This window comes from Stylophora pistillata, chromosome 1, assembly GCF_964205215.1.
Source record: "Stylophora pistillata chromosome 1, jaStyPist1.2, whole genome shotgun sequence".
Lineage (NCBI taxonomy): Eukaryota > Metazoa > Cnidaria > Anthozoa > Scleractinia > Pocilloporidae > Stylophora > Stylophora pistillata.
The window spans coordinates 2,895,923-2,913,806 of NC_142519.1; the positions used below are offsets into that span (position 1 = coordinate 2,895,923).

Genomic DNA, 17,884 nt, shown 5'->3' on the forward strand with positions numbered 1-17,884 from the left:
CACAAGAGCAAAGAAAGGCAAGCAAGAGGCACACAGAAATCTCTGCAGGAAGCATTATTTCAGAAAAATGATTCTTTAACAAAGATATCAAATAATGTCTTAAATGTTATTGCTAAGAAATGATCGAAAGTTAAATTACTCACATGCATGGGAGCATGTTTTCATGACAAATTACAAGATTTTTAACAAAGCAGATTGATTGATTGATTGATTGATTGATTGACTATTCCCATTCTGCACAAACAATTCTTAAATCTAGCCTTAAAAGTGGGCGACTGGTTGATCAGCTTTGCTATTATGTTTCCCTTAATTGATATAAAATAAAGCTCATTTTCTCAAACTGAACAGTCGACATGACTGCTTCTCACAAGAATAAAGTTGACTTTACGTCAAGCGTAAGTTTTGCATAAAGACGTTTATACTCTATATTTACGCGTCTACGTAAACGTGGGTAAATCTCTACTTAACACCACTGAACTTTACGTTTTGTTTTAAGGCCTCTTAAAGAAGTCTCATTACTCTAGCTTTACGACAGTGCGTAAAAACTGCATAAAGCGTATCTTTACGAAATGCAAATGTGACGTAAAGCTTTGTTAAGCTGAACTTTAGAACGCCTTTACGCCAACTTAAATTTGTCTTTTCATGCTGTGTTTATATCTGAATTAAAAGATAAATCACCCAACAGCTCATTGTATCATTTGTAAGGGACTGTGGCTTCTTCTAAATTGGAAAGACCATACATCGGATGGCTCAATGTTCAGTTGAGTTCTTAATAGTCAGTAGTGATACCTAGAGCCAGATGCTTATGTTTCTAAAATATGACTATTCAATTTCCCTTCAAAATGCAGTGTCACGACTTTACACACAACAGTTTTTACCTGACGTCTTCTGAGTGTGGGTATTTTCAAACCAAAAATTCTCTGGCCACTGTTGTTATGGGGGCCGATTCAGTTGTGATAACACACAAGTATCCGCCAAAAAGGCATATCTTTATGATTTTCACAATGAAGGGGAAGTTTACACCACTTACGTTCCCACGATCATTTTACGAGCAAGGTGAAAACTTTATTACAGTAACACTTTTCGACATTCATGTGTTCTTCATTTTCACTGAGATCTTAAATATTCAACCGCACAAAGGAATTTAATAAATCGATTAATATACAGCAGCCTTGTAGAACTTTCCGTTTTTAACTTCCTTCTCCGATTAATTTAAGTGAGATATGATTCTGAAAGAGCGCTTCACTCCTTCACTCCTGAGGTTTCCGTTGCTTATAAAAATCGTGCTATCTCACCACTTATAAACTCCAATTGACTGAACCATTTATATGACGGGAATCCCCCTGGAACTTGAAACTCCTTCCTCGCATCTTTGGGGTCTTACGCCGGAGTCCCAGAGGCAATCTATTGTTTTGCCTCTGTTTTCTTTTCTTCAAGAATTGTATGCATAGTGGAGAATGGGGTTAGACGGAAATCTTGCTGGTGATAAATTTATAAGATACTGGTTTCGTACCGTGAACAGGCTCTATGTCGGCTGTTTTGCGCATCCCATTTGCCAAAGAGTTGCATAGCTATTATCTTCTCTAAAGACCTTGTAAAGACTTCTTCATTATTTAATTCTCAGACTTCCAAGTACACTGCAATAACACGAATTTAACTTAGAAATTATCTGAGAACCTTAGCGAACTTCGCTAAACGCGTACCTCCAAAAAGCCTTATCTTCTGCGCGAACTCCGCGCTCAACAAAACTGTGGCACACAAAAAAAGGGGATAATTAACACGAAGAATTAATATTTCAGGAGAAACGATCATTTTTAATAGTCACGGGCAGCCGAATTTCCCCATAGCACGTGCACCAACGTGGCGCCCTTCAAAATTGAAGTATGCGCAAATAACACAGTAGATGTGATTATCGACGAAAGGGTAATCAAACTTTCTCTACACCCTTAGTTATGGATCCAATACAATTCGACTCGGTTAAAAAAACTGGAGTTGTAACCTTGGCATTGTGAAAAAAAAATTAACACAAAAGCACGTTCAATAACAGAAATAACAGATAAAAATAGAAATGAACCAGTTGTGAAATCATGCAAGTTGCTTAAGACGAGCTCTCGCTATCAAGGTCACATATCCTAATCTTTCATAAAACAGGGATCGCTTCGCTGGCAATTTATTGGTATTAAGTCACTGATTTAATAAATTGAAAATAAAGGGAAATTGGTATGACATCAAGCACTAAGTTCGTACTTTACACCACTGTATTCTTGTTGACTTCCACTTGGTGTGATTTTAGTTTGTCACACTTTTGTTCCATAATACTCAAAACTGATGGATGTGACCTCAACCTTCCGACAATCATCCACAGCTCGTCGTCACTGAATTTCCTGACGTGCATGAATATGGACAAGTAAGGGTAAGGATACTGTCTTTACTTGATGTCCATTTTTCCTTCCGTTACATCTGTTGGTACTTACGTTTGAGACTTAAAACAAAGAGCGCAATGAAAGGGATCATGGATTTTCTTGTTTATCACATTCATTTTCCTCCACCTTCAATTCGGGTCATGCAAATTTTGTCTCACGTACATGTCAAAATAATTTTAGCATTTCCTGGGTCAAGGTCGAACCACGCAGTCTTTGTATATGTTCTCACTGTTCACAAAATTGTGTACGTAGTTAAATCCGTCAGGATCCATTCGTTTGTTTGCTTGGCAGTGACTGGATTGTAAAACGCAATTTGCAATGGCTGGAGTAAAGTTCTGTGGCACACCATAATCGGAAGTATCACTTAGCGAACCTCTTTGACTTCCATCCAAAACGAATGATTCCATTTTATAGCTGATGCAATTGGCTTTTACACCGTCCTTTGCGCATAAACACACTTTTCAAGGAGGAGAAGATGATAGAAGAAATGATATGTTCTATGTGTCTCGGTGGAGCTTGTTGAAGCTAAACGCTACATTTCCGCATCTCATTGATCTTGTCTCATCTGGATCAAATACGCAAGTTGTTAACCGATTTTCAAGGTCAGGCAGGCGTAGTTTGAATAGGGAATGAATCAAAGACGAAGTGATCCGTTACCTATATTTACCGGTGAAATTAAAATTTTTGATCCAAGCTTGTGGAGATATGATTATCAGTGTACTAAACAAATATTAAACAGAGTAAGCCTAGCATTCCCTCGAGGAGTTCAAATTAAATGAATTTTCCAGCAGCTTCACTCTTGCTTTTAGCAATTTAAACTTTACTTTAATTTGAAAGATTAAAAATTAAGCACTTTCATACTAGCCTGAACTTTTAGAAAGGTTGTTCTGGTTCATTTTAAAATATACTTTAATACATCCCAATAGCTTTATACCTGATGTTTGTAACTCTAACTTGGGACCGTAGATAGTTCAGTCTTCCACAGAAATTTAGTCTTTCCTCTTATAGTATAAAAAAAGATACAAAATTTACAATTTGCACATAAAGTAAATGCTTGAATATTGGTATGAAAACAAATCATAACACCTCTGTATGAACCTCCTTACCTCTTTCCTTGACTATCATTGTTTTCATAAAATTTATTCCTACTTAATTTGAAACAAAAGCATTGAAAGCATTTTAATGGTTGTTGTTGCTTTTTTTTAACACTTTAATTTACAATGCGTATATTACTTACAGGCCCTTTAATTACATTTCGTCAGCAAAATACTAAGCAAGACAATTTTAGGTAAAGTTCACAGGTCTGATCTTCATCTCAGTTGTCGTGGGAGCACTGCCATCAGCCCTTTTGGAATGTAGTTTTGCCCAATAGATCTCGCCCCCTCTACCAAGCTGATAGACACCGTTGAGATTTGAGTGCAGAGGTTTTCCACAATTTTTCCGGCTGTACCACCAACCTCCACCTTTTTTTACCACACACCCAGGACCAGCGGGATCTCTATCCCAAGTACCAAATGAGAGGCCTTTGTGATGCCTGAGACCATCACGTTCAACATTGTAATCTGCGGGATAACGAGACGTCGCAAAAAAATTACAAATACATCATTATAAGCCCAGCACCAAGAGAAATCTCTTGCCTGTTACATTATTTAACAATTATTCGCCCAAAGCGAGGTGAATATCGTCGAATAATCCCCGAGACCAACTCTCGGGGATTATTCGACAATATTCACCGAACCTGAGGCGAAAAATTGTTTTAGTATAATTTCAGAGCTGAACAACAGAGAAATTTCTAAAATCATAACATTTTAGTAACATTTATTAACATTTTATATAAACGCGTGGAGCGGTTTATATGGCGTCATATAAGGGATCGCTCGACCAATCAGATTGCTGGAAGCTCTTTGCTCAGCTCTGAAATTATACTAAAATGCATTATAAAGGACCAGATAGAGAGTTTTCGAGAATATTTAACCAATCAGATTGACTTACTTAAAAGATTTCCGAGGCTCAGCGTGTAGTTACTATTCTTATCCCCAATGCCAATCGACGCGTACTCAGCGTAAACAGCTTTCATACTGCTTACCCCTAGATCTACTCGAAGCTTGTTTTCTGTCTCATTCTGCGTCAGACGGTTAATCTTGTTAAGTCCGAGCCAAAATTCAACAGTGAGGAAATTCCCGAAGCCTTTTTTGTAGTCATTCCAGGTGCGGTTGAAATCAACAGAGCCATTCTGTCTCTTTTGGATGACTATCCAGCCTCCACCAGCTGTTGTCTGGTCACAATAGACATTAAAGGCACCTTTACCGTCAGGGTCGATTGTATAAATGCCACTTATGGTTTGATCCCTTGAGTACAGTTCAGCACAGTTCTTAGCTGTTGAGGGATAAAAAATGAAATCGTTACGAGTATCTGGTAAAGAGAATGTACGAGGAAAAGAATTCAAAGAAATAATATAAAATCAAGCAAAGGAAATAATTCGACGAATAAATGATCGATAGCTAATTTTTTGACAGTTCTGAACTCATGGAGAACGCTAGAGTACAAGTAAAATTGTTCTCCGCAAGGAATTGCGGGATTCCAACGCCAACCTAGAGAAATGTATGCCATAAAATTAGCTTCCCAATAGTATAAATAGTAGTTGCTCCGCTATCTATTAAAAACCGTGCTTCCCTGATAAGTTAATACAAAGTTCAGTGGTTAAAATGCATTCACTTTATAACTGCTACAACGCAAGCCATTGCAGATCTCAAGCCAGAGAAAGATGTTCCATCCCATCATGTCTGCTTTACAAAGTTCTACTTCTCTGCTCAGTATGGCACTTTGACTACGATTCAATTTTCGTCTTTCACCTGTACAGCCCCGACAAAGCAGAAAAATAGCATAAAAGGTGTCAAAGACGGATATCATCCTTCAAGGAAACAGAAACTACAAGACAGGAACGATTCTGAGCTTTTATATATTCTGGCAACCTTCAGATTCTAGTTGTTTCTTTCTGAAAGAGGACCCCACTTAAAAAAAAACAAAACGCTTCAACATTATGTTTCCTGAGCTGGAATTGGATTTTTATGATTCATGGGCGAAAGCGAGTTTGCGAGACTCTTCCCCATACATTTGACGTCTTTTCAAGTCATCATTCGTTTCTTACTGATCAACTGATCGGAATTGTTGGTTGAAACATGTAATGCGCTTATCGCTTTTTAAGTCTACCCCATTGATTCTACTTTCCTTAATGTCTTTTTTTCTGTTTTCGTTCTCTTCCTTTGACACTTATGAATGCATGGGGAACATAGAATGATTTAACTCTGCATTAATTCAGTTAAAAAGACAAGAATTTCATGTTTATGTATTCATATCTCTGCCAATTTTCCTCAACAGCTAAGAACTGTGTGCTGAGCTGCAACACAGAGGTCAAACAATCAGTGCTGTTTTTCCGATCGACCCTTATGGCTCAGGTGCATTTGATGTATATTGCGATCAGACAACAGCCCATGGAGGCTGGACAGTATGTCAGGGGAGAATGAATCGATCCGTTAATTTCAACCGCACCTTGGATGACTACAAAAGTTGATTCACCTCATCAGTGAGTTTTGGCCTGGACTTCACAAGATCCTCTGTCTGACACGAAATGAGACAGAAAACAAGCTACGAGGGGACCTAAGAGTGAGAGACATCAAAACTGTTGCGCATACATAGGTTATTTGACCACTCCCCATGGGGCTTTTCAGGGCTATTCTTACAACACTGTGCAGGGGTCTTCACCACACTGCTTGTAACAGTTTACAATGAATAAAAGCAAATCTAATAGATGCCCCCAATTTCCAGCAGGCCAGACCACATCACAGTAATCTCGTGAGTGGGTTCTTTAACGTCCCCTTTCGAACCAAATTAATTCATTAATAGATGCAAGACACGGGACCTACGGTTTATTCGTCCTTATCAGAGAAAACTAGCTAAAATTTCTATCCATTTCTTGATATTGTAGAAAGGTAGCACAATCTCCACAGTTATTTTAATACCTTGAGTGTAGGTCCGGCCGGGGTTCGAACCTTCGACCTCCCGTACAACAGCCCTGCGCTCTAACCAATTGAGCTAACCGGGATGCGTTATGCCTTTACTTTGCATATAGGTGTTGTCCAGACGCCTGTATTGTTTTGCTAGTTCTGTCATTAATGTCGCTGTACCTTGTGCATGAATGTCGCTGTGATGAACTTTACAAATGATCTGATCTGTGTCTTTGTGAGTCCCCGATAGCTAAATAGCAAAGCACCGCCTGGTACACGAGAGTTGGAATCTAAAGCACCCCTGAGCTCTAATATAACTTGATCGAGATCACAAAAGCCTTAGTTCTGCCTGTGGCACAACACTTCGACAGTTTTAATATGAATAAAGAGATAATTGTGATGCAATATCTCTTCTAGTAAGACTGTTGATGGAGACTCTTACGCACCATTATGGCACCAAGTTTGGCACCGCTAATACACGGTGTGGTCTTGTAACTGCAGGAGGCTGGTGGTACAATCGGCAAGTCAAACCTTAAGGGTGCTCATGGGAAAACTGGAAACGGCTAATTCATTGGGGAGGTCTAATGTATTGTAAATAGATTGTTAAATGACCTCAAAGTTGATGAACATTTTACATAGTGACGTGGTGTATCATGTACACATTTGCTTATGTGGTTAAAATTATGAGAAATATTTACTCGATGGTTTTACTATTAATTCTCCATCTCATGGAATTGCTAGTTGTCTCTTTAAAACAGGCTGTTATTTCTTCGAATTTGTTAAATCATTCAATTGGAATAGAAACTTTTAGCTTCTTGTTAATGCTAGCCTTGCTTGTAACAGATTTCAAACAATATTTATCAAGTTTCCTACATGAAATATGTTAGCAGGAAGTTGTTTGTGGGGGGGGGGGGGGAGGGGCATTATATGCTCATGGCGTACAATATATCGTAATTTATAGGAAGCATTCCCCAAGCATGTAAAATTAATAAATTAATTTTGGGCAGTTGTCCAAAATTATATTCGACACAATTGAGTCACGTTCTAACGATTTTAGTCGATACTGAAAAATTGTGTTGCACTGCGTCCATCTCTTCCATCCATTTACGAAGAGGTTTATCAAGAGCTCACATATCCTCGTCTCTCAACTGGAAGTATTTCTGAACTCAAGAAAGTTCTTGAGTTTTGAAAACTAGTTTTAAAATCACGTAAGATGTTTTAGACTCAGGCAATGATCATAAAATGACGAGGTTTGTATGATGCAACGATCTTACAGTCAGTGCTCGAGGACCTTAATCAGGACAAAGAAACCCAGTAGAAGGAAAATGTCCAGAATAAAAGTTCCCTTTAAAATAATTTTATCTTGCTGTTTCTTTAACGTAAATGATCTTGATCACAAGTTTATCCTTTCGTCGATAGCGGAAATATAACGCAGACACGCGAACAGTATCCGTGGTCTTAAGTCATTCGGGATTATCCCTGACGAACTGTAGATGATGATGGATGGACTGAGGTCTTTTGATATATTTTCAAAAGTTGGACTCTAAGTGAGCTATCTATAAGCATTGCTTAATATTACAGCTATTGATATGATTGACAAACTATATCTTCAATAAACCGTAATTTCTATTTTTTTTTTCAATGTGTTTAAAACCTTAAAGATCAACTCTCACTCAAGAAAACATTCCGCACACTACCATTTTATTGACAAGCGTCTTCCAAGAGAGAATAAGCGTCAAATTTACTACTCGACAATTACAAGAATACGCCAGTGAATGGGATCTTACTTACCTATTCCATATTCACGGGTCTTGTATGTGCCTCCTACCATTTGAAACGTTGCTACTAAAGCCACACTGAGCAACAAAGTCGAACTTGATAATACAGACATGATACGAGGAAATTTCTTGCTCCGACCTTAATGCTGCAGTCGTGTGAAATACTGCACTGTCAAAAACTGAAAGTCTTTTATTGGAAACTTAATGCAATTTAGAACATTCTAAAAAAATAATGTTGTAAAAAGGCCGGGGAAATAATTCCACAAGTGTTCATATCAATATTTACGTTCGTAATGACGTTAGTTACTGAGTGTTTTTAAATAACTTCTAGATATCGAGGCAAGCGACTCGATATGTTTTCTCTAGTTCGGAGGTTAAATGGCTACATCAAGGCCATTCGATCATATGAAATTCTTACGCCTCAGTTTTATTTTTCTTGAAACCAGTTTAGAGCTAGGATAAGGTTATTGTTACACTAACATGAAACAGCTGAGAAAGGAGCGTGGGAGGACAAAGAGTTTTCTCCGTCAGCCGCACCTTCAAAGAGATCGTATTCTTGGTCAACCATTAAAAAACAATACAAACTCCTCGACGTCACCTGCACCAGAAAAAAAGGTTTTAAAAACCCAAAATCTTAAAAATATCATTGATATCAATGTAAAAGTTCTTTATTGAAACGAAAACGCAACACGAAAAAAAAAGATAGATATTCTCTCTTTGATATTATTCCCCAGTGTCTGTCAATTAGGTTTTTCTTACCACCGGCGACTAGTACTGAGACAAATTGGGTCTATTGAGCCTCGACTTTCTTTTTCGTCATTTTTCGGTTTTCAACATTGAATACAGGGCACGAATGAACAGGAAAAAAAATTCATTCAGAGCTTTCTGTACCACTCGCGTTCATGTTGGCAAGTAAGACATCAACAAAATACCGTAATTCAATGCAAAAATTCAAAACAGCTAAATATCGGCCGTGTTGGGGTAAAATACAAGAATATAATTTCCTTCAACAAGCCAATGATATTTTTCATCCATAATTTGTATTCTTTGAAGTAACGAGTAGAAATCAATTATTTCTCCAAGCACGTATCCCAAGGCTATACGATCATTTGAAGGTGTGGCTGACGGAAAAAATTCTTTGTCCTCCCACGCTCCTTACTCAGCTCTCTCTTCAAAAAGTACAACTCGAAATATAACCTTATCCTTTCTCTCAACTGGTTTTAAGACAAATAAACCTAAAGCTTTTGCGATTAAGAAATTTACAGTGTCGAATGTCTGATATATCACAACTTAACAATAACGCTAATTACGAGCACATCTGAATTGGACAAAGCAAATCATGCCGCTCGCCTAGAGATTTCGAAGTTATGTACAAAAACTCAATTATCACTTCTGCTATTCTTTTTTGTATAAGCACAACCAAAGTTGAGGTCATTAGAAACCTAGAAATTGATGTTAACAATCGTAAAACTTCTGTAAATAAGAAAGTAGCAATAATAATTTTATTCCGAACGTTGCCTTTTCTAGACTATTCTGAATTGAATAGTGTTTCCAATAAAAATTCCTTCAATTTTGACTGTTGTATTATATATTTAAAGGTATTGCAGCATTCAGGTCTGAGCAGGAAATTTCATCGTATTATGTCTGTATCATTTGGTTCAAGTACTTTGATGCGCTGAATGGCTTTAGTAGTTACGTCACAAATATTATCTGAAACGCAAGCAGCACCAGTGGAGGCTAAATACAACACAGGAACGCGAACTGCACTTACATTTTAAAATTATCATAACAATAGGGGCATGCATCAGGTTTGATTCTCTTGTGTATAGGAGGTTTGCATCCAATCTCTAGACAAACACTACAGGAAACAATGGTGAAAGGAACAAATGCTGGTGGACCAACAAAAGGAGCTAATGAGGTATCTATTGTTTACGTCCACCAACATATCGGCAACGACGTAAAGTGCAAACCGCCTATACCTTAGCTTCTATTTCCTCTGTGATGCTAGAATTATTCAGCTCGTTTCTAGCTTTGAGCATACCTTTCACGAATCATAATTGTGGACATTGCAGCATTTATAAGATTCATATTTAACTAAAGTGTCCTGTTCCAAACCTGAATGAAAATCAAGTGACGTCATTGATACCATTTGGCTCATTAATGTACTTTTACCCAAGTTTGGGGTCAAAATTTGCATTAATCAACGTTAATAGTGACACACAAGAGTGTGATCAGAAAAATTTTCCAGAGGGGCCCCCCACCTCCCTTTTTTTCAAGAAAATACATATTTGTAATCTCTAAATTTATAGTCAGAATTTCGTGAATGTCTGGATGTGTTGGCTGTCTCTTGCGGCGCCACACCCACACCTCTGCCACACCACGTATGAGAACGGGGTTAAGTTCCAAATTTAAGCTTAAATAATTCCTGGACAACGTAAATTTTGGATATTTCACGTTTTTGTTTGGCAGAAGACGGCTGAAAAATCTACAAAGTTTCAAACTGCACGTGCTGAGCACTATTCTGCCAATTAGATCTTTTGTTTCGCCACGTCTTCGTTGCCGTTGCCATCGTGGTTTGCATAAGGTCCCTGTTGTTTTGCAAAGGACGCAAAGAAATTTACAAATATTTCAGCACACTTTCAAAGCTATTGTTCTGCTCATTAAACCTTCAGTTTAGTGATGATCCCGTTTCCGTTGCCGTCTTGCTTCTCTTAAACTCCCTAATGAAAAGAACAAAAACGTTGTCAATAAAGATCATTACATTACATTGGCAATATCAGAGCCATAAACAACATATTGGGAACATCATTTGAGAACTAGAGAGAGCGCATGCTAGTCTGAACACAGTTTATTTCGACTTGCAGTGTTCACGTTGCCGTTCTCACGACAAATTCAGATAATTGACTAAGATGGCATTAAGAACTTTTACGCTTTAGTTTTATGTCTTTAAAGCAGTTGAGAGCTAGGATAAGGTCAGTTTTAAATTACTCTCGTTGAAGTCGGAAAAGATGCAAATCCTAGACGTTACTGTCTCGTAAGGTAAGAAAACCACCGATATGGAGTCATGATCGAACCATTTCCTGAAATCTGTTTCGAGAACGGCAACGTCTTAACCACAAGTCTCCTGCGCGCTATGGGGTTCCCATTAGATGTTACATAACTCTGATATTGCCTATGTATTATATGATGGTTATTAACCAGGCATTTTTATGGATTGAGTGTCATTTTTGTTTATGATTCAAATTTTATCGCCGGTTCAGTTTGAACTCGTGGGACTAGTCGCAAGGACCAAACTTTTAGTCAGTGCAACTAGATTTTTGAGGCAAAAATGGCTTGTTCACACGACGAGGCCTGTTGCATGGACTAGTCCCCTGCCTGTGCCGACCTTAACAAATGTCCTCAACGATGTCTGTTGATCATAACTTCTGCAAATTTCGCGATCATATCTGTGTTTAGCACAGACCATTGAGCGTTTCCGTCTATCCACAGTTGTTCAGGTTTGTTTCCAGCTAAGTCTATGAAAAGCTCACGGACCAACAATAACATTGATTTAAGCAATGGAGGACTTTTTCTGTATTTGCACAACTTCATCTAAACATAGAAAAACCTAACAGAAAACTTGCGCAAATTTCCAATCAAATGGTTGATCCTTCGGGAGAGTGACTTTGGTCACGACCCTTCTCCCTTCCATCTTTCAAAATTAGGCGACGTATCTGTGTATAGCAGAAATACATCTTCATTTGAATTTTAAACCATTATCCACTATTATTCAGTTTTCTTTTCTGCTTAATCCATAAAAGACCTACGATGAATCAAAATTAACAACATTTAAATTGATATTTAAGCAATGGAGGATTTTCTGTGTTTATATAGCCTCATCTGAACACGATAGGGACTTGCAAATTTCAAGAAAGCTTTGCAAACCCGAGAAGTGGTCAGGAGGTTTGCATAACCCTTGGGACTTAACTGATATAGCTAATTTTTACTGAAAACATCATTCATTTTACTGCACATAATTATCTCAACGTTTTCGCATCACATTTACAACTGACCCTAAAATCGATCTAATTTAGTATGAAGTCGACTTAAACTAATTATAATTAATGCCTTTAGAACTTTACTTTTGGATCTAACTGACTGACGGCAGGATCAGGTGTAGTGTATCGGTGCAAATTTTCTACAAACAAAATTTTGCGTTTTCTTTCCATCAAAAGACTTTTCAAATAATTCACGCTCACTGACAAATCCTAGATAACTATACCAAATTTTAAATTTAAGTTTCCCTTCACCACACTATGACAACGATAAGGTTATTGTTGTGCTTACAAGAAAGTGTTGAGAAAGGAGCGTGGGAGGACAAAGAACTTTTTTCCGTCAGCCACACCTTCAAAATGATCGTATTCTTGGTTAAGTCTTACAACACTGCAACGCTTGCCTTAGGAAGTCATTAAAAAGCGATAAAAATAAATCCTTTCTGTATTAAATTGTTTTAGTTCGTCAGCGTGCGGTCATCAAGTTTTTAAACCTTTAAAATTTGAAAATATTATTAATATCAATGTAAAAGTTCTTTATCGAAACGAAAACGCTACTTGCCACCACTGTATCTGGTCGATCAAGGTTTTAATACACTAGGATGTGAAAATGTATCGTTTCGACAGTTTTACATGCGGTTTTCGGTTTTTCGGTTTTGGAGTATTTTTTTGTACGGTTTTGCGGTATATAAAATGTGCGTCGCTACAGAAAGGTACTTATGATTTTGCCACGCCAATTCCGCAAAATATCGGCCGTGTTGTGGTAAAATACAGGAATATAACTTCTATCAACGAGCCAATGATATTTTTCATTCGTAATTTGTATTCTTTGAAGTAACGAGCAGAAATCAATTAGTTTTCCAAGCACGTATCCCAAGGTTATACGATCATTTCAAGGTGTGGCTGACGGAAAAAATTCTTTGTCCTCCCACGCTCCTTACTCAGCCGTTTCTTCAAAGTACAAACTCGAAATATAACCTTATCCTTGCTCTCAGCTGGTTTCAAGACAAATAAACCTGAAGCTTATGAAATAAGAAATTTACAGTGTCGAATGTCTGATATATCACAACTAAACCATAACGCTAATTACAAGCACTTCTGAATTGGACAAAGCAAATCATGCCGCTCGCTTAGAGGTTTCGAAGTTATCTACAAACGCTCAATTATCACTTGTGCTATTTTTTGTATATATTGTACTTGTAGGAAGCACAAGCACAAATAAGGTAATTAAAAACTTAAAAATTGATGTTTACACTCGTAAAACTTCTACAAATAATTCTCAAAAAAGAAACGACAACTTTGAGTTTAAATTCACAAGACATGTTTCGACATTCTCATGTCATCTTCAGTTGCAAATTACCTTTTAACGGTTGTACATTTGAATCTATATCAAGGTACGTTACAAATTTCGTGTCAGGGCTTACTTTACAATTTGAATGTTAAATACTCGAAAAATGTAAATAGCGCGCGCTTGACTAGATCAAAAAAAAAATAATAATAATAATAATAATAATAGTAATAATAATATAAAAGACCAAGGAACAACATAATTAAAAGGAAAGAGACAATTCTAGATGCTTTAATTGCTGATTAAGAATGGGTTTTTCCCACTTAATATGCAATGCCTCTTTGATCTTAATTTGGTATTTTGAAGCGGCAGAATCTAAGATCGTGAAACATTCAGTATCACAAGAGTCAAGACAGGCCCTTGATGATTGCAGATGCTTGTAAATATGATTTGATCTAGTAAAGCGCGCGCTATTTACATTTTTCGCATATTTAACATTCAAATCGTAACGTAAACCCTGACACGAAATTTGTAACGTACCTTAATATAAATTCAAATGTACAACCGTTAAAAGCTCATTTGCAACTGAAGATGGCAGGAGAATGTCGAAACATGTCTTGTAAATTTAAACTCAAAGTTGTCGTTTCTTTTTTGAGAGTTATTGTCACTCCGTTCTCTTTACGTCCTTCGACAAATAACAAATTAATAATTCCATTCCGAACATAACTTTTTCTGGACTGTTCTGAATTGCATAATGTTTCCAATAAAAGTTCCTTCAATTCTTGACTGTGTTGTATTTTAAGGTAATGCAGCATTAAGGTCTGGGCAAGAAATTTCATCGTACTATGTCTATATCATGTATTACAGGCTCTGGAGCGAAAAAGCCGAGTAGACCACCCTTTGCGAGAGGTTTTGCGCTGAGCTTCAGGCAATACCGCACGGCTAATCAAGACAGTAATTAAAATTCATTGCATTACCTCTTGAATGTCAATCGCTAAGGAGTTTAAGAAACGATAACGGCGACGCCTCGGACAACGTCCTTTAAAGAAATGAACTTATTTTTTACCAACAAATCTTGCGATAATCCATAGTCATTTATTTTGTTTCTCACTGTCAAAACTATCTCAAAAATAAGTATGGAACACAGTGTTAAATTGAAATAAACGTATAAATAAAATCGGCCGTTGTCGCTCACGTTCTCAGTCAGGACGGCAACAGCGAAAAAAAAGTCCATTAAGCAAGGAATTTACAGTCTCGTGAGGGTCTGGATGTGTTTGCTGTCTCTTTCGGCGCCACATCACCTCTTCTTCCGCATCAACGTGTGTGAGCGGGGTTAAGATCCAAATTTAAATTTGAATAATATTCAGTTTGCACGATACGTCATTGCCGCCATGTTGGTGAACGTAAGCAATAGACATATAATTAGCTCCTTTTGTTCGTCCACCAGTATTTGTTCCTTTCACCGTTGTTACCTCTGTCTCTGGAGATTGTTGCAAACTACCTATATTTAACAATTATTCGCCGAAGGCGAGGTGAATATCGTCGAATAATCCCCGAGACGAAGTTGAGGGGATTATTCTACAATATTCACCGAACCTGAGGCGAATAACTGTATCAGTAGAATTTCCGAGCTGAACAACAGAGAAATTTCTAAAATCATAACAGTTTTAGTAACCTTTATTAACATTTTATTTTAACATTTTATATAAACAACGTGGAGCGGTTTATATAGCGTCATATAAAGAACCGCTCGACCAATCCGATTGCTGGAAACTTTTTGCTCAGCTCTGAAATTATACTAAATTCTTATATATATTATATATAACTTTTGAGGAGGGGTGTGTGATTTCTGATCATCAAGATTTTTTTTCTAGCAATCTGCTGTGCAGGATATATTTTTTCGTTCTAAATGCTCTTTTTTTTTTCTACTACATTTGGGCTGCATGCAAATTTTTTCTTCCACCAAGCGCTTGCGGGAAATTTTTTTTCAAAATCACCCAACCCCCTCAAGAGTTAAATGGTCGACCCCTAATTTCACGCTGTTTGGCAGAAGACGGCTAAGAAATCTACAAATTTTTAAAATGCACGTGCTGAGCACTATTCTGCCAATTAGATCTTTTGTTTCGCCACATCTTTGTTGCCGTTACCGTCGTGGTTTGCTTAAGGTTCCTTTTTTTTTTGTTGCAAAGGTCGCAAAGAAATTACAAATATTTACAACGCAATTACAAAGCTATTGTTCTGCTTATTAAACCTTTAGTTTAGTGACGAACCTGTTTCCGTTGCCGTCGTGCTTCTCTTAAACTCCCAAATAAAATGAACCGAAAGATCATAACATTACATTGGCAATAGCAGAGTCATAAGCAACATAATGAAAATATCATTTGAGAACTAGAGTGCGTGCATGATAGTCTGGACGCAGTTTACTTCCACTTTACTTCGCCGTTCTCACAACAAATTCAGAAAATTGATCAAGATGGCATTATGAACTTTTACGCTTCAGTTTTATTTGTCTTGAAGGCAGTTGAGAGCTAGGATAAGGTCAGTTTTAAATTACTTTCGTTAAATGTTTTAATCTTTCAAGTGAAAAATATGCAGATCCCAGACGTTGCTATCTCGAAAGGCAAGAAAGCCGCCGATATGGAGTCATGATCGAACCATTTCCTGAAATCTGTATCGAGAACGGCAACGTCTTAACAAAATTTCTACATCATTCTGATATTGCTGCATCATTCTGATGTTGCCTATGTATTATATTGGTTATTTACCAAGCTTGTTCGGTCAAGATGGCTGGATATTGGCCGAGTTCTTTGTTTGAATTTTTATGGCCGAGCTTAAGTTTAAGGTCGGAGAAGAAATTCATTTTTATTTACGATTCAAATGTTATCGCCAACTCAAATTGAACTCGTGGGACTAGTCGCATGGACCACACTTTTAGTCCGTGAGACAAGATTTTTGTGCCAAAAATTGCCAGTTCATACGATGGGACTTATCCAGCGACTTGTTGCAGGGACTAGTCCCCTGCCTGTGCCGACCTTAACAAATGTCCTCAGCGATGTCTGTCGATCACGACATCTCTAATTTTTCAAATTTCGCGATCATATCTGTGTCAGACAGACCATTGAGCTGTCCGTCTATCCACAATTGTTTAGGTTTGTTTCCAGCTGAGTTTATAAAAAGCTCGCGGACTAACAATAAAACTTATTTAAGCAAGAGAGGAATTTTTTCGTGTTTACACAATGTCATTTAAACATGGAAAATCCTAAGAGAAAACTAGTGCAAATTTCCAACTAAATGATTGATCCCTCGGGAGAGTGACTTCGGTCACGACCCTTCTCCCTTTCATCTTTTTTTAAATTAGGCGACGTATCTGCGTAGAGCATAAATACATTTTCCTTTGAATGTTAAACCATTATCTATAGTAAGCTTTGTTTTCTGCTTAATCCATAAAAGACTTACGATGAATCAAAATTAACAACATTTAAATTGATTCTGTATTTACATAGCCTCATCTGAACACGATGGGGACTTGCAAATTTCAAGAAAGCCTTACAAACCCAACAAGTGGTCACGAGGTTTGCATGACTCTTGGGACTTAATTGATATTGCTAATTTTTACCACAAACATCCTTCATAGACATACAGAAGGCTTCTATGATTTCATTTATTTACCGTACATAATCATCTCAACGTTTTCGCATTATGTTTACAATTGACCCTAAAACCGATCTAATTTAGTATGAAGTCCACGGGACCCAATTATAAGTAATGGCTATAGGAATTGTTTTTTGGATCTAACTGACTGACGGCACGGCCAGATGTAATTTATCGGTACAAACTTTCTACAAACAAAATTTTGCGTTTTCTTTCCATCAAAAGACTTCTCAAATAATTCACGCTCCCTGTAAATCCTAGATAACTATACCAAATTTTAAAGTTGACTTTCCCTTTAACCCACTATGATAAGGATAAGGATATTGCTGTACTAACAAACAGCTGAGAAAGGAGCGTGGGAGGACAAAGAGTTTTTTTCCGTCAGCCACACCTTCAAATTGATCGTATTCTTGATCAACCGTCCCACAACACCGCAAGGCTTGCCTCAGGAAGTCATTAACGCACACACAATTTATTAATTTCCAATTATATTTTACAGAAAAGGGCATGCCCGCAACTAGCAAAGACTAATCTAGGCGGGTCATGCCTTAGTAGCCGAATTACAAAAATATATTCAAACAGAAATTAACTAATAGAGTAGAAGGGAAAGAGGCAGTATTGAATAACGACAAGAAAAACCGTTACATTAACCTAATTTCAGATATTAAAGATAAAGCTACAGTTTACATGAATAGTCAGGACAGATCAG

The 17,884-nt window shown here is 37.3% G+C and overlaps 1 protein-coding gene across 1 annotated transcript; it reads right to left on the reverse strand.

Annotated features, from left to right (window-relative positions):
• Positions 1-1,770: 1,770 nt before the first annotated feature.
• On the reverse strand, positions 1,771-13,551 carry LOC148740823 (ficolin-1-A-like). Its single transcript, XM_088736517.1, has 3 exons — positions 8,219-13,551; positions 4,416-4,799; positions 1,771-3,985 (listed from the first exon to the last, which is right to left on the reverse strand). Exons 1-3 carry the CDS (start codon positions 8,316-8,318, stop codon positions 3,708-3,710), a joined length of 762 nt encoding a protein of 253 aa, XP_088592643.1. The 5' UTR covers positions 8,319-13,551; the 3' UTR covers positions 1,771-3,707.
• Between the last annotated feature and the right edge of the window lie 4,333 nt (positions 13,552-17,884).

What these genes read in the sequence shown, in the direction of transcription:
- LOC148740823 (XM_088736517.1), bottom strand. Translation starts at nt 8,318, where the DNA reads ATGTCTGTATTATCAAGTTCGACTTTGTTGCTCAGTGTGGCTTTAGTA. An exon ending in GACCCGTGAATATGGAATAG is followed by an intron (nt 4,800 to 8,218) that starts GTAAGTAAGATC and finishes ATCCCTCAACAG; the next exon opens with CTAAGAACTGTGCTGAACTG. An exon ending in GAGCCTCGGAAATCTTTTAA is followed by an intron (nt 3,986 to 4,415) that starts GTAAGTCAATCT and finishes GTTATCCCGCAG; the next exon opens with ATTACAATGTTGAACGTGAT.